The 20,398-nt window shown below is 42.1% G+C and overlaps 1 protein-coding gene across 3 annotated transcripts; it reads right to left on the bottom strand.

Annotated features, from left to right (window-relative positions):
* Positions 1-3,749: 3,749 nt before the first annotated feature.
* Positions 3,750-14,895, bottom strand: LOC115205820 (plasma membrane calcium-transporting ATPase 2-like). Of its 3 annotated transcripts, none has more exons than XM_029772206.1 (4): positions 14,700-14,895; positions 9,537-9,665; positions 8,432-8,464; positions 3,750-3,857 (listed from the first exon to the last, which is right to left on the bottom strand). In XM_029772206.1, the coding sequence occupies exons 1-4, from the start codon at positions 14,710-14,712 to the stop codon at positions 3,772-3,774; spliced, it is 261 nt and encodes an 86-aa protein (XP_029628066.1). In that variant the 5' UTR covers positions 14,713-14,895; the 3' UTR covers positions 3,750-3,771. The 3 variants fall into 3 exon arrangements, 1 of the variants encoding a protein (XP_029628066.1); XR_003880697.1 differs by lacking the exon at positions 3,750-3,857 and adding an exon at positions 6,742-6,775 and having other exon boundaries at positions 14,700-14,885; XR_003880698.1 differs by lacking the exons at positions 3,750-3,857; positions 8,432-8,464 and adding an exon at positions 6,747-6,775 and having other exon boundaries at positions 14,700-14,880.
* Positions 14,896-20,398: the final 5,503 nt, after the last annotated feature.

The following is a 20,398-nucleotide window of genomic DNA, read 5'->3' as shown; positions in this document are numbered from 1 at the left end:
GATGATAGATTCCCTATGTGATAGATTTAGTCCTTATGAGAGATTATATGATATAGTCCATATGATAGATTACATGATAGATTTTGTCCTATATGATAGATTAGTCATATATGATAGATTATATGAGATTAGTCCTAATTGATAGATTTATGATAGATTAGTCCTATAGATAGATTAGTCCTATATGATCGATTACATGATAGATTTAGTCCCTATATGATAGATTAGTCCTATATGACATTATATGATAGTTAGTCCTAATTGATAGATTTATGATAGATTAGTCCATATGATAGAATATATAGATTATTCCTAGATGATGATTAGCCTATGTGATAGATTTAGTCCTATATGATAGATTATTGATGTGATTTTGGGCTATTGATGTTACTATAGGCACTAGCACGATGTGACTATAGGCTGTAGATTTTCGAAAGTAAGAAAAACAAATCTCTAAACTCTCTGTTCTCTCCTCAGGATGCCATCTGTTCTCTCATCAAGTGATCATATGTTCACCACCATCAGACTATTCTCAATTAAATCTTCACTAATATGTCAAATTCATGTCGATTTAATATGGCCCATTATCAATGGTCGGGAACAGGGGGCAGGGGAATGAAGACAGTTCATAATGAATGGATCCCGGACCCTGTCGCCGGTCCGTTTTCCAATGATTTCTGACAGGCTACTTGGGTTTTTTAGCGTATCTGAGGTTAACATGAGCAGCTGAGAAGTAAATATAAAAACACTTATTTCACTCCAGGCATTAACCAATGTTTGAGGACCATGCTCTCGCTGCATGACAGGTGATATCCACACAACTATGTATGCCATGAGCTCTCCTACCCTGTTCCTGTAGCTACCCAGTACTCTGTATGGGCGCTCCTACCCTGTTCCTGTAGATACCCAGTACTCTGTATGCCATGGGCTCTTCTACCCTGTTCCTGTAGCTACCCAGTACTCTGTATGATCATAACAGGGTTGACTGTAACAGGGTTGATCATAACAGGGTTGACTGTAACAGGGTTGACTAACAGGGTTGATCATAACAGGGTTGATCATAACAGGGTTGACTGTAACAGGGTTGACTAACAGGGTTGACTGTAACAGGGTTGACTGTAACAGGGTTGACTGTAACAGGGTTGACTGTAACAGGGTTGACCGTAACAGGGTTGACCGTAACAGGGTTGATCGTAACAGGGTTGACTGTAACACGGTTGACAGTTACAGGGTTGACAGTAACAGGGTTGACTAACAGGGTTGACTGTAACAGGGTTGACAGTAACAGGGTTGACAGTAACAGGATTGATCATAACAGGGTTGACTAACAGGGTTGACTGTAACAGGGTTGACTGTAACAGGGTTGACGGTAACAGGGTGACTAACAGGGTTGACTAACAGCGTTGACTGTAACAGGGTTACAGTAACAGGATTGACAGTAACAGGGTTTGACAGTAACAGGGTTGACTGTAATAGGGTTGTGTCACGTCCTGGCCATATAAGGGTTAATTAGTATTGTAGTTTGGTCAGGACGTAGCAGAGGGTATTTGTTTTATGGGGTTCTAGGTGTTGTATTAGTTAGGAGGGCATTTGATTTAGTATTGCGGGGTTTTGGGCACTGGGTGAGTTTCATGAATTCTATGTTGAGTCTAGTGTGTCGTGTTTCTATGTTTGGTTAATTGGGGTTGGGACTCTCAGTTGAAGGCAGGTGTTGCTATCTGCCTTTGATTGAGAGTCCCATATATTAGGGTGTGTTTGTGTTTGTTATTTGTGGGTGATTGTTCTGTGTTTAGCCTTGTGCCTTACCAGACTGTTTTTTGTTGATCGTTCGTGTTTTGTTATTTTTTGTACGTTCATTTTTGTAGTTAATAAAAGTCAAGATGAGCCTGCACATACCTGCTGCGTTTTGGTCCTCCTTAACCGACGACAACCGTGACAGGTTGACAGTAACAGGATTGACAGTAACAGGTTGACAGTAACAGGGTTGACTGTACAGAGTTCATCGTAACAGGGTTGACCGTAACATGGTTGTCTGTAACATGGTTGACTGTAACAGAGTTGACTAACAGGTTAGCGGCGTCCCGTCACGGGACAGTTGTAAATAATGCAGCACCTTGTGTCAAAATCGCAGATTTTAGAGAAACAACAAATGTCGCTACATAAGTGTCTTATATCGGCTGAAAGCTAAAATTCTTGTTAATATGAACGTCACTGTCCAATTTACAGTAGCTATTACACTGAAATAATACCATGCTATTGTTTGAGGAGAGCTCCTAAACAACAAAACAGTTTTTTACCCGCGATAGGTTTTAATTCACCTCTGAAGGTGAAATGTGTACTTACATTCTGAAATCTTGTTCTAATTTATCCTCCAAAGGGTCCCAAAGATACATGAAGTGTTGTTTTGTTAGATAAAATCAGTTTTCATATCCTAAAAATCCATAGATGCACGATTGATTTTGTATTTCCATTCGTTCAATTTGCAAAGAAAGGAATCTGTGAAAATTTTCACCCTAAACATTGTTTCAACCAGTCAAATAACATTCGTATGTATTCCTCAGAGATCCTAGAACGTAACCAGACTTCACGACATTATTAGGGGTAGTATATCCTATAGGACACCATATTTGGTCAGAGAGCGATGCCTTCATGGCACGCCGATGACGCGGGCGGTCTTCACTTGAACGACTCTAACTCTAAACAAAGCTAGCTAGATGGCCAATGAGCTGGGCTTTACGGGAGGATCCGGAAACCCTGTCTAGGTGCTAACCTTTTTGCGCCAAAAAATTTTGACAAAAATTCTAAGAATATTCAGAGTTATGAAGTTATGAAAACTGGTTGTTTTGCAAATGTTGAAATTAATATGGCTACTAATACTGGAAAGCTAAATCAACGTGTCCTTTGTTTTCAATTAATAATATGATTCTTAACATTTGTGTCTGCATGTAGACAACATTCAGTATTCTTCAGGAGAATAATAACAGACTCATTATTTGCCCTTGGTTACCTTATCACAGTACAATGTAAAGCACTTTGAGCACTAGTGGAAAACCTGTACAGCCCTGTCACCTGACCCATTAACATACACAATACACTGCACAGCCCTGTGTGACCTAACCTCTTAGCAATACACAGCGGTAACCTAACTTACAAGAGAGACAGACAGAGAGAGAGAGAGACAGACAGACAAAGAGAGAGAGAGACAGACAGAGCGAGACAGAGAGAGAGAGAGACAGAGAGAGAGAGAAGAGAGACAGAGAGAGAGAGACGAGAGAGGAGAGAGAGAGAGAGAGAGACAGACAGACAGACAGACAGACAGACAGACAGACAGACAGACAGACAGACAGACAGACAGACAGACGACAGACAGACAGAGCGAGAGAGAGACAGACAGACAGAGCGAGAGAGAGAGACAGAGCGAGACGAGAGAGAGAGAGACAGAGCGAGAGAGAAGACTTTGACACCTGGAGCTGAGACAGCCACATCGCTGCAGACTGACTGACGACACTGCAGACACCAAGACGTACATCAGGCTGAATGGATGTTAATTCACATTAGAGGAACCTTAGAGACTCAAAGTTAGCAGGAATGTTCGAGCTAGGCTTGCAAAAATTCAGATAACTTTCCCAAAATTAATAGGTTTGTCCAGAAATTCTGGTCGGAAATTCCTTAAATCAATGAATAAGCAGAACATCTAGAATCCTCCGACCAGGATTCCTGGAAAACCTGGGAATATTTGGCGGAAAGTTACCGGAATTTTTGAAACCCTAGTTAGAGCACATCCCAACCATGGGGGAAAGTTGAAAATAGGTTACCTTTAGTCTGGTTGTTCTCCATATTGCCATCCTGTATTTTACCTACGATGGAGACATACGAGACACAGAACAATAAGAACCAAAGCAGACAATAACAAACAACATTACCAGGACAAACATTACAATGACATAAAAAGGAAAACAATACATTTATATTTATTGAGCATTGTCAGGAGTTCGCATACAGGACAGAAAGCTACTTTTTAATGAGGAAGATTCGCTTCAGGGATGGTAATTTGGACGTCTGCTAATTTTTCCTATTTGAATTGTTGTGTGTGTATGCCTGGGCTTGCTAACGAGTCAACAACTATTAGAAATAATGTCAATCAAAGCAGATAATTGTCCCGTGTGGCTCAGTTGGTAGAGCATGGTGTTTGCAATGCCAGGGTTGTGGGTTCAATTCCCACGGGGACCAGTATGGAAAAAAATTATAATCATGTATGAAATGTATGCATTCACTACTGTAAGTCACTCTGGATAAGAGCGTCTGCTAAATGACTGTAATGTAATAATTGATAATATAACTAGATTTGAAAATAATGTGACTATGCAGTCATTAGGAAGTGTCATGTTTTGAAAGGTTGCTTAGGTGAGCTAGAAATAATAAAATATAAATATATATTTGAAAACGTTGTTCTGAAGGGTATTTTAATCGCTGTAAAAAAACAAACACAGTTCAACTGACGTAAGTACTTTGTATTTCTGTTTCTGTCTGACAAAATGTTGGATGAAAACAGTAAATTGACTTCAATAGACTTCAAAAATGATTTGAGCATGATGCAAATATTGTTATTTGATATCAAGTTTGTCAATCACTTGATGTACTTGAATACTACAAGAACCGATGCTATCACAGCTCAGATTTCCTCTCTATGGATCAGTGTGTTCATTTTGAAGAGTGACATACTCACAGACTACAGGAAGCGACACACTCGACAGACTACAGGAAGCGACACACTCACAGACTACAGGAAGCGACATCTCACAGACTACAGGAAGCGACACACTCACAGACTACAGGAAGCGACATACTCACAGACTACAGGAAGCGACATACTCACAGACTACAGGAAGCGACATACTCACAGACTACAGGAAGCGACATACTCACAGACTACAGGAAGCGACATACTCACAGACTACAGGAAGCGACACACTCACAGACTACAGGAAGCGACACACTCACAGACTACAGGAAGCGACACTCTCACAGACTACAGGAAGCGACACTCTCACAGACTACAGGAAGCGACACACTCACAGACTACAAGAAGCGACACACTCACAGACTACAGGAAGCGACATACTCACAGACTACAGGAAGCGACATACTCACAGACTACAGGAAGCGACATACTCACAGACTACAGGAAGCGACATACTCACAGACTACAGGAAGCGACACACTCACAGACTACAGGAAGCGACATACTCACAGACTACAGGAAGCGACATACTCACAGACTACAGGACGCATACTCACAGACTACAGGAAGCGACATACTCACAACTACAGGAAGCGACATACTCACCACAGACTACAGGAAGCGCCATACTGCACAGACTAACAGGAAGTGAACTACTCCACAGACTAAAAGCAAGGGACATACTGTAACAATCAGCACGACAGGTAATTCACACATCAACAGTACAAGAAAGCCATTCAGATTATTCATGGAGGATCATAGACAGACAGAATCACAGAGTTACAAGATACGGTACAATTAGACATGGACACACACACACACCACACACCACACACACACACACACACACACACACACACACACACACACCACACACACACACACACAGGACCAACACAGAGCATGCAGTGTAAGAGTGAGGTCATAATCCTCAGCCCGTGTCAGACAGTAGATAGAGAGAGGAATTGAGAGTAATTGAGTGAAGGATTGAACTCTGGAGAAAAAAAGACTATAGGAAAGAAATCCTCCCACAAAAGACATGTTTATAAACAGGGCTTCATGAGGAGACTAGCAGGGGTCTGATAGAAGGTTAAGGATGAGGATCTTGAAAGCCACATAATCCTACACAGAGCGTTTTTACTCCAAGGTTCATCCTACCAACAACGTGATGAAAGCTCATGTATTCATTCATATGAATAACTTGTTTTTTAACAGAAATGAAAGAGTTAAGTAGGCTACTTGGAGAAATTAACCCCGTTGAAAACGTACAGTACTGCCAGGCAGAAACCCTTCGCCTACATTCACGCCTGTGCACACTGGGTAATGGTCCATCTATTCAGTTCACTGTATCTTTGAGGATGGAGGAACTTTTTTAGATACAACATTAAAGAGTTCCAAGTTGTTGGGAATTTAGTTGGATCCTGTTCAAAAAGTATGATGCTCACTTTACAGTGTGTACCGGACAGAAACTATTCTCATCGCCTGCAGTCTGTACAATAACAAGACCCAGACTGTTTCTTTCTCAGTCAGTCAATGTAAACGGCTCTTTCAATTCAGTTCATTTCTACCATAACATCAATCCATTCCCGAGGACATGGAAGGATAGTCCTAGAGCTGAGAAGAAGACAGACACAAACACAATGGCTGCGTCACAAAATGGTACATATTCCCCTAAATAGTGAACTACTTTTGACCAGGGCCTGTAGGGGTGCTATTTAAGACTTGGGTAGATTCATCTACTTCAGACATCAGTCACAGGAAACTAGTAATAACTCAAACCATGACTTTGCTTATCCTTTATGAGGGGAGGAGAGGAGGAGGAAAAGACAGCCGGAGAGAAGGAGGAGGATGTTGATGGCAGAAAGAGGTGGAAAATGAATGAGGCAGTATACCCAGGAAGTATAGCAGGACAGGAAGGACGCTTCTGTTTTGGTCAACCTACCATTACCTAGGCTGGCATTGCCAGGGTGCAATACCGCCTGCAGTACCATCGGTGGCTAAGTTGCGATGGGTGGGCAGAGGGATGGGGGCAGTCTATAGTAGCAAGTAAAATCATGATAAAAAAAAAGGCAACAGTGAACACAAATAACATGGTTAAAAAGCTGAATAACAGTACGATTAGTGTCGTTGCTGCAGTTATTCACACTAGGATTGCCAAAAAATCTTTCCCCCAAAATTCCTCCAAAACAGGTAATAATGGATAAGTGACCAGATTTCTGCAATCCTAGTTTACACACTGATGTTTAAAACTGAGAGTGTTGGAGGAATGGTACCATACAGGCATTACAAACATAAATGAACAGAAACAGGGTTCAATACAAAGGGCAAAGAGAGAAGTTTGACCAATTTCTTGAACGAAAAAAAAAACCAGTGAAGAGAAAAAACCACAGGCTAAAGCCCCTATCTGTCAGGTGGTTATCTACTGTACATCTAGTGTGGTTATATCAATACCTAATCAATACGTAATCAATGTGTATTCCAGGCTAATCATCAATACGATCATCAATCTCAACCATGTTATTCATGTCGTGTCATTGAGCAGCAAAATAAATCCCAAAACACAGCAATGTGATTGGAACAGAACATAATGTGGTTAAACCTGTTCGATGTCACTCCATCACCTGCAACAATGGCTACAAGACATCAGACAACTGGGTAGAGGAAGAAAACACCATCTGTTACATACTCAGGGGTGGAATTGGAGGCAATGCTTTAAGACAGAGGTTCACAAAAATGTAATTAGTATTTTACGTGTTAGGATTACATTTTGATGGATGTTTAAACTCTTAGGATTTTACACTGGGAGTCGCCATTGTTTTAATTCCAATGCCACCCTTGTGTATACTGTACACTTCACATGCAACGTTTCCTTCACAAGAGGGTAGAAGATACATTACATCAGTAGAATCTGCCGGTCTATTACTGCAGTCCCAAAAAGGGCACTTAGTCCCTATGTAGAGCACTACTTTGACCAGAGCCCTATGGGGCCCATAGGGGGGATAGGGTGCCATTTGGGACTCAGATCCTATGTTTCAGGAGCGGGGACAGATGAGCAAAACATCATCTGTTAAGTTTAATCTCTTAAAAGTCTTTCTGGGGTGATTTTGTGAATGTTAAATCTATCCTTGTCAGTTACTATTACTAGTTAACTCAGCAGATCTCTTTAGTGAATTTTAACCAATCACAGGCTGTGATTATGTTGATTTAACCAAATCACAAGGCTTGGATCATGTTGATTTAACCATCACAGGCTTGGATCATGTTTGATTTACCAATCACAGGCTTGGATCATGTTGATTAACCAATCACAGGCTTTGATCATGTTGATGTTACCAATCACAGCTTTGATAATGTTGATTTAACCATCACAGGCGTGGATCATGTTGATGTAAACCAACCACAGGGTTGTGGGGACAAATGTGGGACATTGAAACTGTATTGGGGACTGAGTGGGGAAATATGGATGAGATGGGGTTTTCTTTCATCCTTTTAAAAAGTGCAGTAATGTGTATGGTTCTGTTCCTGGGAGATTGAAGCCGGGTCGGTTACTGTTGATTAGGGACAGGGGAAGGGGGTTGGGGTAGTTCAGTAGGTAGTAGAGGGGGGGGGGGGGGTTCGTGTTGGTCCTGTGGGTATTGGGTACAGGGGGACTGAGGGATGGTACGAGGGTCACAAAGAGAGATACTCTACCTGTGTTTTGTTGGCCATCCTCCACTGCCTCACCTGTGTGTTGTGTTATAGAAACCATAGATACAAGAGAGTAAGAGAGGAGAGGGACCCAGAGCTTAGAATACAGCTGGCCACTTCCACCACCAGCACACACCGACAGCAACCAGTAGGCACAGCGTTACATAGGTCTTGTGTTTGGAGTTATTGTTAAGCAGAGTTATTTTAGAGTAACATCACCCCCCCCCCCCCCAAGAGATTCTAACCTGTCCAATATGGACACTTTACCTCTACCAGAGTGCCTTTCATCAGTCAATAGTTGGAGCAGTTAAGTACCTAGTAATCTGATATAATAATAATAATAATACTATTAATGATAATATACTAATGACCAGTGATAATACTAATGAAATCTGATAATAATAATGACAATAATACAAAATTGATATTAATAGGATAATTATAATATGAATACAAATAATTATATTAATATAACATGGCATTAATATAGTAATGATATTGAATATAATAATAATAATAGCATAATATTAATAATATAGCAATAATAATATAAATAATAATAGTATAAATATTACTAATAATAATTAAGATAATATTAATAATAATAAGGATCTAATAATAATAATACTATCATAATAAGAAAAAATGACATTAATAATAATATTAACAATATAATATGTATGTATATAATAATAAGGATATTGATAATAATATTAATAATAATAATAAGAAGAATTATATCATAGTAATGATATTAAATAATAATAATAATAATATGCATAATAATAAAAATGACATTAATGATAATATTAACAATAATAATATGTATATTAATAATAATAATGATATTGATAATAATATTAATAATAATTATATCAATAGTAATGATATCAATAATAATAATAATAATATTCATAATAATAAAAATGACATTAATGATAATATTAACAATAATAATATGTATATTAATAATAATAATGATATTGATAATAATATTAATAATAAGAAGAAGAAGAATTATATCAATACTAATGATATTAATAATAATAATAATTTATTATATTAATAATAAAAAGAAGTGTCACCAAGGAAAGGAAGGAGGACATACCTTTCTTCTCCTTCTTCTCCTCCTCCACTGGTTCTCCGGACCCCAGTAGTGTGAAGATGATGCCAGTCTGAGAGTTGACCCCCACAGCTGTTACCAGCATCCTGCCGGAACCCTCCATCACATGGGTACCTGTAGAGAGAGAGAGACACACACACACACACACACACACACACACACACACACACACACACACACGCACACACGCACACACACACAGGGAGATTATGAAACAGAGGGAATTATTATATCCTACATCAATGCATGATTGGCTGTCAAAGAGAAAAGAAAACTGTATACCACACCAACACACACTCATAGACACACATTTACACAAGGATAACCAGCTATGGACATGAAGAGAGTAATTACATGATAGAGTTGACAGAAAGAGAGAGAGAGAGAGAGAGAGACAGAGAGAGAGAAGAGAGAGAGAGAGAGACAGAGACAGAGACAGAGAGAGAGACAGAGGAGAGAGACAGAGAGAGAGAGAGAGTTACAGAGAGAGAGAGAGAGAGAGAGAGAGAGTTACAGAGAGAGAGAGAGAGAGAGAGAGAGAGAGAGAGAGAGAGAGAGAGAGAGAGTTACAGAGAGAGAGAGAGAGTTACAGAGAGAGAGAGAGAGAGAGAGAGAGAGAGAGAGAGAGAGACAGAGAGACAGAGAGACAGAGAGACAGAGACAGAGAGGACAGAGAGAGAGAGAGAGAGAGAGAGAGAGAGACAGAGAGACAGAGACCGAGAGAGAGAGAGAGAGATAGCAGAGAGAGAGAGAGACAGAGAGACAGAGAGAGTTACAGAGAGAGAGAGAGAGAGAGAGTGAGAGAGAGAGATAGAGAGAGAGAGAGAGAGAGAGAGAGAGGTTACAGTGAGAGATAGAGAGAGAGAGAGAGAGTTACAGTGAGAGAGAGAGAGAGAGAGAGAGAGAGATAGAGAGAGAGAGAGAGATAGAGAGAGAGAGAGAGTTACAGTGAGACGAGAGAGAGAGAGAGAGACAGAGAGACAGAGACAGAGAGAGAGAGACAGAGAGAGAGAGAGAGATAGAGACAGAGAGAGAGAGAGTTACAGAGAGAGAGAGAGAGAGAGAGTTACAGAGAGAGAGAGAGAGTTCAGTAGAGAGAGAGAGAGAGAGAGAGAGAGAGAGAGTTCAGTGATAGACAGAAGAGACGAGAGAGAGAGAGAGAGAGAGAGAGAGAGACAGAGACAGAGAGAGTTACAGAGAGAGAGAGTTACAGAGAGAGAGAGAGAGATAGATTACAGAGAGAGAGACAGAGACAGAGACAGAGAGAGAGAGAGGAGGAGAGAGAGATACAGAGAGAGAGAGTTACAGAGAGATGAGACGAGTTACAGAGAGAGAGAGACAGAGAGAGAGAGGCGACGAGAGAGAGAGAGCGAGAATAGAGATGAGAGAGAGAGAGGAGACAGAGAGAGAGAGAGAAGAGAGAGAGAGAGAGAGACAGAGAGAGAGAGAGAGAGAGAGAGAGAGAGAGAATTACAGTGAGAGAGACAGAGACAGAGACAGAGACAGAGACAGAGACAGAGAGAGAGTTACAGTGAGAGAGACAGAGACAGAGACAGAGTAAAAGCCAAATTGGATTTATACCAAAACATCGCACAACTGATCATATTTACACCTTACACACCCTGATAGATAAACATGTCCACCAAAATAATACCAAAATATACACTTGCTTTATCGACTTCCAAAAAGCATTTGATTCTATTTGGCATACAGGACTGTTCTACAAAGTTATTGAAAGTGGTGTAGGGGGTAAAACATATGACATAATTAAATCAATGTATACTGGCAATACGTGCAGCATTAAAATTGGTAAGAAAAGGACAGAATTCTTTAACCAGGGGCGGGGCCTTCGTCAGGGTTGCAATCTGAGCCCTGCACTCTTCAATATTTACATTAACAAATTGGCCACTATTCTAGAAAAATCCTCAGCCCCTGGTGTTAGTCTCCACAATTCAGAAGTTAAATGCCTACTCTTCGCAGATGACCTATGCCTGCTGTCACCCACAGCACCTGGCCTACAGCAGAGCCTGGACCTGCTAGAGCAGTACTGCCAGACCTGGGCCCTGGCAGTAAACCCCAAAAAGACTAAAATAATGATTTTCCAGAGAAGATCCAGATCTCAGGGAATTAGACCAAAGTTCTCAATTGGTACAAAATATATAGAGTACTGTACACACTACAATTACTTAGGTTTAAAAATAAGCTCAACTGGACACCTTAATGAGGCAGTGAATGAACTGAGAGAGAAAGCACGCAGGGCATTCTACGCCATTAAAAAGCAAATTCAAATTGAAATACCTATTAAAATTTGGCTAAAACTAATTGAATATGTCATTGAACCAATTGCACTTTATGGCAGCGAGGTGTGGGGTCCACTTGCAAAACAAGATTTCATCAAATGGGACAAACACCCCATTGAAACCCTACATGCAGAGTTCTGTAAGATTCTCCTACGTGTCCAGAGGAAAACTACAAACAATGCATGCAGGGCAGAATTAGGCCAATATCCACTAATAATAAAAACTCAAAAAAGAGCAATTAAGTTTTGGAAACATCTAAAATACAGTGACCCCCTCTCATATCATTACCAAGTCCTGCAATGCCAAGAGCTGAGCAAAGAAAAGAGTCCCCTCATCCAGCTGGTCCTGGGGCTGAGTTCACAAACCTGTTCTACTAACACACTGAAGCCTCAGGACCAGAACATCCAATCAATCAGAATAAACCAAATTACAACACAGTCAAAACAAAACTACATTGCTTATTGGGAAACACAAGCACAAACACAAAGCAAAATGCAGTGCTATCTGGCCCTAAATCGACAGTACACTATGGCTAAATATTTGACCATGGTTACTGATCAAAACCTTAGAAAAACCTTGACAAAGTACAGGCTCAGTGAGCACAGCCTTGCCATTGAGAAGGGTAGACACAGGAAAACCTGGCTCCCTGTAGAGGAAAGGCTGTGCAACCACTGCACAACAGCAGAACCTGAGACGGAGCTGCATTTCCTGACAAAATGTAAAAAATATAAAACAATTAGAGAGTGTCATTTCCCCAAATTTGAAACCCTTATTCAAGGTTTTAAAGACCTCTCTGATGAGGATAGGCTACCCATCCTGTTGGGGGAGGACGCAGAGAGCTGTGGGTTGGCAGCGCACTACATTGCTGCCTGCCATAAGTTGAGGGACAGTGTCTGACAGACCAATAAACCTGCACATGTCCTCAACTGTATGATTATTGTTATTGTTGAATGTATGGTTATATTGACCGTTGGTTATTGTTGTTACTGTTGTCCCGTTGACAATTTTTGATTCTCATTTTTATTTTTTTTTTATTTTTTATATTGTAAATATCCAAAGTAAGCTTTGGCAATATGTACATTGTTACGTCATGCCAATAAAGCGAATTGAATTGAATTGAATTGACAGAGACAGAGAGAGAGTTACAGTGAGAGAGACAGAGACAGAGACAGAGACAGAGACAGAGAGAGAGTTACAGTGAGAGAGACAGAGACAGAGACAGAGACAGAGAGAGAGTTACAGTGAGAGAGACAGAGACAGAGAGAGAGTTACAGAGAGAGAGACAGAGACAGAGACAGAGACAGAGAGAGAGAGAGAGAGAGTTACAGAGAGAGAGAGTTACAGAGAGAGAGAGAGTTACAGAGAGAGAGAGAGTTACAGAGAGAGAGAGTTACAGAGAGAGAGTTACAGAGAGAGAGTTACAGAGAAACACGGGGGACCAGTACGGGGAAAAAATGTATGAAATGTCTGAAATGTATGCATTCACTACTGTAAGTCGCTCTGGATAAGAGCATCTGCTAAATGACTAAAATGTAAATGTAAATGTAAACAGAGACACAGAGAGAGAGTTACAGAGAGAGAGAGAGACAGTTACAGAGAGAGACAGAGACACAGAGAGAGAGTTACAGTGAGAGAGAAAGAGAGTTACAGAGAGAGAGACAGAAACAGAGACACAGAGAGAGAGTTACAGTGAGAGAGAGAAAAAGAGAGAGAGAGTTACAGAGAGAGAGACAGAGACAGAGAGAGTTACAGTGAGAGAGAGAAAGAGAGAGAGTTACAGAGAGAGAGACAGAGACACAGAGAGAGAGTTACAGTGAGAGAGAGAAAGAGAGAGAGAGAGAGACAGAGACCGAGACACATAGAGAGAAAGTTACAGCGAGAGAGAGAGAGGGAGAGAGAGAGAGAGAGAGAGAGAGAAAGAGGCCTGGTGTCTATTTTATCATACTGCCTGGTAGCATGTATACTATACAGGCCTGGTGTCTATTATACCATACTGCCTGGTAGCATGGTATACTATACAGGCCTGGTGTCTATTTTACCATACTGCCTGGTAGCATGGTAAACTATACAGGCCTGGTGTCTATTTTACCAAGCTGCCTGGAAGCATGGTAAACTATACAGGCCTGGTGTCTATTTTACCATACTGCCTGGTAGCATGGTTAACTATACAGGCCTGGTGGCTATTTTACCATACTGCCTGGTAGCATGGTAAACTATACAGGCCTGGTGTCTATTTTACCATACTGCCTGGTAGCATGTATACTATTCAGGCCTGGTGTCTATTTTACCATACTGCCTGGTAGCATGGTATACTATACAGGCCTGGTGTCTATTTTACCAAACTGCCTGGTAGAATGGTAAACTATACAGGCCTGGTGTCTATTTTACCATACTGCCTGGTAGCATGGTAAACTATACAGGCCTGGTGTCTATTTTACCATACTGCCTGGTAGCATGGTAAACTATACAGGCCTGGTGTCTATTTTACCACACTGCCTGGTAGCACGGTAAACTATACAAGCCTGGTGTCTATTTTACCATACTGCCTGGTAGCATGGTAAACTATACAGGCCTGGTGTCTATTTTACCACACTGCCTGGTAGCATGGTAAACTATACAGGCCTGGTGTCTATTTTACCACACTGCCTGGTAGCATGGTAAACTATACAGGCCTGGTGCTTATTTTTACCAATGTCCTGGCACTATTCATTAGTTTATGGACAACCCAGAACAGCACAGCACGTATGGTACTATTCGTGCATGGGTGCAGTGCTTGCTTGTGTATGAGTGCACGTGTGTGTGTGTGTGTGCGTGTTTATGTGTGTGTTAGTTTGTGTGTGTCACTGACCAGACAGCAGCATGGGGTCCTTATCAGTGTCTTTCTTGACGTGATCAGACTCTCCTGTTAGTGAACTCTCATCTATCTTCAGATCGTTCCCTTGTATCAACACTCCATCCGCTGGAAGCAGGTCACCTGAAACACAACAACTCTTTAACAACCAAAAATATGTTTAAGATGCTTTTTGTTGTCACGTATACAAACATCTTGTTTTACAGAGTAAGGCAGACATTTTTTTCCCACTTTTCACCAAATGTTACATTTTCAAGTTGCTCCAACCTCAAATTTTTAGGTATTTGAGGACGGACCGTTAAAATTTCGCATTTACCAAAATGGTGTGCCTATCACTGGGATTGAACACGTGAGTCGGAGTTTGCTGATTAAGCCCATCTGACACCCCGTCCGCAACACCCTAGCAAAACCCAACCCTACTGGATGTTAATAACACTCACCGTTGCCCCTAGTGGCTACATCTTGTACTCAGGCACACAGCTCCTTCATTTTTATTTATTTATTTATTTATTTATTTATTTATTTCACCTTTATTTAACCAGGTAGGCAAGTTGAGAACAAGTTCTCATTTACAATTGCGACCTGGCCAAGATAAAGCAAAGCAGTTCGACACATACAACAACACAGAGTTACACATGGAGTAAAACAAACATACAGTCAATAATATAGTAGAAAAATAAGTCTATATACAATGTGAGCAAATGATGTGAGATAAGGGAGATAAAGGCAAAAAAGGCCATGGTGGCGAAGTAAATACAATATAGCAAGTAAAACACTGGAATAGTAGATTTGCAAAGTAGAAATAGAGATAATGGGGTGCAAAGGAGCAAAATAAAATAAATAAATAAATACAGTAGGGGAAGAGGTAGTTGTTTGGGCTAAATTATAGATGGGCTATGTACAGGTGCAGTGATCTGTGAGCTGCTCTGACAGCTGGTGCTTAAAGCTAGTGAGGGAGATAAGTGTTTCCAGTTCATGAGTTATAGGCGGAGAGAAACAACTCTACGGTTAAGGGATTCATTCCGACTGGGTTAAAGGTTAAGGTTTGGGATGAGAAAACAACTCTACGGTTAATTTCAGGCATTAATTCAGATTGGTTAAGTTAAGGATTAAGGCTTGGGATAGGGTAAATTATCTTCAGGCATTCATCCCGATTGGTTAAGGATTAAGGTTTGGGATATGGTTCATTAACTGGCTCAGAACAAGGCAGCACGGCTGGCCCTTGGATGTACACAGAGAGCTAATATTAATAATATGCATGTCAATCTCTCCTGGCTCCAAGTGGAGGAGAGATTGACTTCATCACTACATGTTTTTTGTAAGAGGTGTTGACAAGATGAATGCACTGAGCTGTCTGTTTAAACTATTACATAGCACACAGCTCAGACAACACAAGTCCAGAACAGACTACGGACGGTGCACAGTACTACATAGAGACATGACACCATGGAACTCTATTCCACATCAAGAAAAACAGATAAAAATACACCTATGGAACAGCGGGGACTGTGAAGAGACACACAAAGGTACAGACACATGTACACATGCATTGTAATATTGTTGTATGGTGGTATTATACATGTTGTATTGTAGATATGTAGTGGTGTAATAATGTTATATGATGTACTGTTTTATCTTTTGTTTTATATGTAATGTAAGTGCTTTAATAAGTTTGGACCCCAGGAAGAGTAGCTGCTGCTTTGGCAGGAACTAATGGGGATCCATAATAAACCCCAAGAAGAGTAGCTGCTGCCTTGGCAGGAACTAATGGGGATCCATAATAAACCCCAGGAAGAGTAGCTGCTGCCTTGGCAGGAACTAATGGGCATCCATAATAAACCCCAGGAAGAGTAGCTGCTGCCTTGGCAGGAACTAATGGGGATCCATAATAAACCCCAGGAAGAGTAGCTGCTGCCTTGGCAGGAACTAATGGGGATCCATAATAAACCCCAGGAAGAGTAGCTGCTGCCTTGGCAGGAACTAATGGGGATCCATGATAAACCCCAGGAAGAGTAGCTGCTGCCTTGGCAGGAACTAATGGGGATCCATAATAAACCCCAGGAAGAGTAGCTGCTGCCTTGGCAGGAACTAATGGGGATCCATAATAAACCCCAGGAAGAGTAGCTGCTGCCTTGGCAGGAACTAATGGGGATCCATGATAAACCCCAGGAAGAGTAGCTGCTGCCTTGGCAGGAACTAATGGGGATCCATGATAAACCCCAGGAAGAGTAGCTGCTGCCTTGGCAGGAACTAATGGGGATCCATAATAAACCCCAGGAAGAGTAGCTGCTGCCTTGGCAGGAACTAATGGGGATCCATAATAAACCCCAGGAAGAGTAGCTGCTGCCTTGGCAGGAACTAATGGGGATCCATAATAAACCCCAGGAAGAGTAACTGCTGCCTTGGCAGGAACTAATGGGGATCCATAATAAACCCCAGGAAGAGTAGCTGCTGCCTTGGCAGGAACTAATGGGGATCCATTATAAACCCCAGGAAGAGTAACTGCTGCCTTGGCAGGAACTAATGGGGATCCATAATAACCCCAGGAAGAGTAGCTGCTGCCTTGGCAGGAACTAATGGGGATCCATAATAAACCCCAGGAAGAGTAACTGCTGCCTTGGCAGGAACTAATGGGGATCCATAATAAACCCCAGGAAGAGTAGCTGCTGCCTTGGCAGGAACTAATGGGGATCCATTATAAACCCCAGGAAGAGTAACTGCTGCCTTGGCAGGAACTAATGGGGATCCATAATAACCCCAGGAAGAGTAGCTGCTGCCTTGGCAGGAACTAATGGGGATCCTTAATAAAATATAAATACAAAACTTCAGGCATTAATTCTGATTGTTTAAATTAAGGATTGTGGTTTAGGATAAGGATAAAACAGGAAGTTTAGCCATTAAGAGTCGCCTTGCTAACTCATTGTGGTTTGGGATAAGGATCAAACAGGAAGTTTAGCCATTAAGAGTCGCCTTGCTAACTCATTTTGGTTTGGGATAAGGATCAAACAGGAAGTTTAGCCATTAAGAGTCGCCTTGCTAACTCATTGTGGTTTAGGATGAGGATAAAACAGGAAGTTTAGCCATTAAGACTCATTGTGGACAGATGGCGCAGTGGTCTGAAGGCTTCTGCATGCTTCCAGCAGAAGCAGTTTGGAAGAGTTTTTGCATATATTATGACTACATTTTGTGCTGTTTTTGTTCGTTTTGGACTTCGGTGAGGTTTTTTTTCTCGGCTGTTTGGACACTTACATTTTTTTTGTCGAGGGAATTCTGGGCTCCCGAGTGGCGCAGCATTCTAAGGCACTACATCTCAGTGCAGAAGCATCACTACAGCCCCTGGTTTGATTCCAGGCTGAATCACATCCGGCCGTGATTTGGTGTCCCATAGGGCAGCGCACAATTGGCCCAGCGCCGTCCGGGGTTTGGCCAGGGTAGGCCATCAATGTAAATAAGAATTTGTTCTTAACTGACTTGCTTAGTTAAATAAAGGTTCTAGAATGAAGGTTCTAGAATGAAGGTTCTAGAATGAAGGTTAAATAAATAAATAATAATAATAACAAATCCAAAGTTGGTATTCTACACCTTTTCACCAGTGATTGGTCAACAGTAGGTATTATTCAAGTCTTTGTGGTCATTCAATGAGAGACAATGCTTTTTTTTCTCCCCTCATTTTTCAAGCGAAGTTTCTGTTAAGGAAGTATGTGAGCACACTTGTTCAATCTGCCTAGCCGAGTTGAGCTTAGCACCAGCCGAACTGAAGCATGTTGAAGCCTTAACCATAGACTACAGGCTCCGGGCATTGGCCTCCTTATTTTTGCCCCTTGTGGATGTAATTATATTAACTGTCCAGTTTGAGTGTTTTTTTTTTTGCATCTCGTTTCAGTCGCTAGCTGCAGCGGAATGAAAAGAGGAGCGACTCAGGGATGTGTGTGCTTTGGGAACCTTGGGAACGTGACTGGCAGAACGGGTGTTGTATGTGGAGGATGAGGGCTGCAGTAGGTATCTCAGATAGGGGGGAGTGAACGGGTGTTGTATGTGGAGGGTGAGGGCTGCAGTAGATATCTCAGATAGGGGGGAGTGAACGGGTGTTACATGTGGAGGATGAGGGCTGCAGTAGATATCTCAGATAGGGGGGAGTGAACGGGTGTTGTATGTGGAGGATGAGGGCTGCAGTAGGTATCTCAGATAGGGGGGAGTGAACGGGTGTTGTATGGGGAGGATGAGGGCTGCAGTAGATATCTCAGATAGAGGGGAGTGAACGGGTGTTGTATGTGGAGGATGAGGACTGCAGTAGATATCTCAGATAGGGGGGAGTGAACGGGTGTTGTATGTGGAGGATGAGGGCTGCAGTAGATATCTCAGATAGGGGGGAGTGAACGGGTGTTGTATGTGGAGGATGAGGGCTGCAGTAGATATCTCAGATAGGGGGGAGTGAACGGGTGTTGTATGTGGAGGATGAGGGCTGCAGTAGATATCTCAGATAGGGGGGAGTGAACGGGTGTTGTATGTGGAGGATGAGGGCTGCAGTAGATATCTCAGATAGGGGGGAGTGAACGGGTGTTGTATGGGGAGGATGAGGACTGCAGTAGATATCTCAGATAGGGGGGAGTGAACGGGTGTTGTATGTGGAGGATGAGGGCTGCAGTAGATATCTCAGATAGGGGGGAGTGAACGGGTGTTGTATGTGGAGGATGAGGGCTGCAGTAGATATCTCAGATAGGGGGAGTGAACGGGTGTTGTATGGGGAGGATGAGGGCTGCAGTAGATATCTCAGATAGGGGGGAGTGAACGGGTGTTGTATGTGGAGGATGAGGGCTGCAGTAGATATCTCAGATAGGGGGAGTGAACGGGTGTTGTATATGGAGGATGAGGGCTGCAGTAGATATCTCAGATAGGGGGAGTGAACGGGTGTTGTATGGGGAGGATGAGGGCTGCAGTAGATATCTCAGATAGGGGGGAGTGAACGGGTGTTGTATGTGGAGGATGAGGGCTGCAGTAGATATCTCAGATAGGGGGGAGTGAACGGGTGTTGTATGGGGAGGATGAGGGCTGCAGTAGATATCTCAGATAGGGGGGAGTGAACGGGTGTTGTATGTGGAGGATGAGGGCTGCAGTAGATATCTCAGATAGGGGGGAGTGAACGGGTGTTGTATGGGGAGGATGAGGGCTGCAGTAGATATCTCAGATAGGGGGGAGTGAACGGGTGTTACATGTGGAGGATGAGGGCTGCAGTAGGTATCTCAGATAGGGGGGAGTGAACGGGTGTTGTATGTGGAGGATGAGGACTGCAGTAGATATCTCAGATAGGGGGGAGTGAACGGGTGTTGTATGTGGAGGATGAGGACTGCAGTAGATATCTCAGATAGGGGGGAGTGAACGGGTGTTGTATATGGAGGATGAGGGCTGCAGTAGATATCTCAGATAGGGGGGAGTGAACGGGTGTTGTATGTGGAGGATGAGGGCTGCAGTAGATATCTCAGATAGGGGGGGGAGTGAGGCCTAAGAGGGTTTTATAAATAAGCATCAACCAGTGGGTCTTGCGACAGGTATACAGAGATGGCCAGTTTACAGAGGAGTATAGAGTGCAGTGATGTGTCATATAAGGAGCATTGGTGGCAAATCTGATGTCCGTATGGTGAAGAACATTTAGACACTCGAGAGGACCCTCCCTCATTAATCTCACCGAACCAAATTAC

This window comes from Salmo trutta, chromosome 1, assembly GCF_901001165.1.
Source record: "Salmo trutta chromosome 1, fSalTru1.1, whole genome shotgun sequence".
NCBI lineage: Eukaryota > Metazoa > Chordata > Actinopteri > Salmoniformes > Salmonidae > Salmo > Salmo trutta.
This window is presented reverse-complemented; position numbering and strand designations above follow the sequence as displayed.

Coding starts and splice junctions, on each gene's coding strand:
- LOC115205820 (XM_029772206.1), bottom strand. Junction 8,465..9,536: donor GGAGAAGAAGGAGAAGAAAG/GTATGTCCTCCT, acceptor CACAACACACAG/GTGAGGCAGTGGAGGATGGC. Junction 3,858..8,431: donor GGATGGCCAACAAAACACAG/GTAGAGTATCTC, acceptor TCTCCATCGTAG/GTAAAATACAGGATGGCAAT.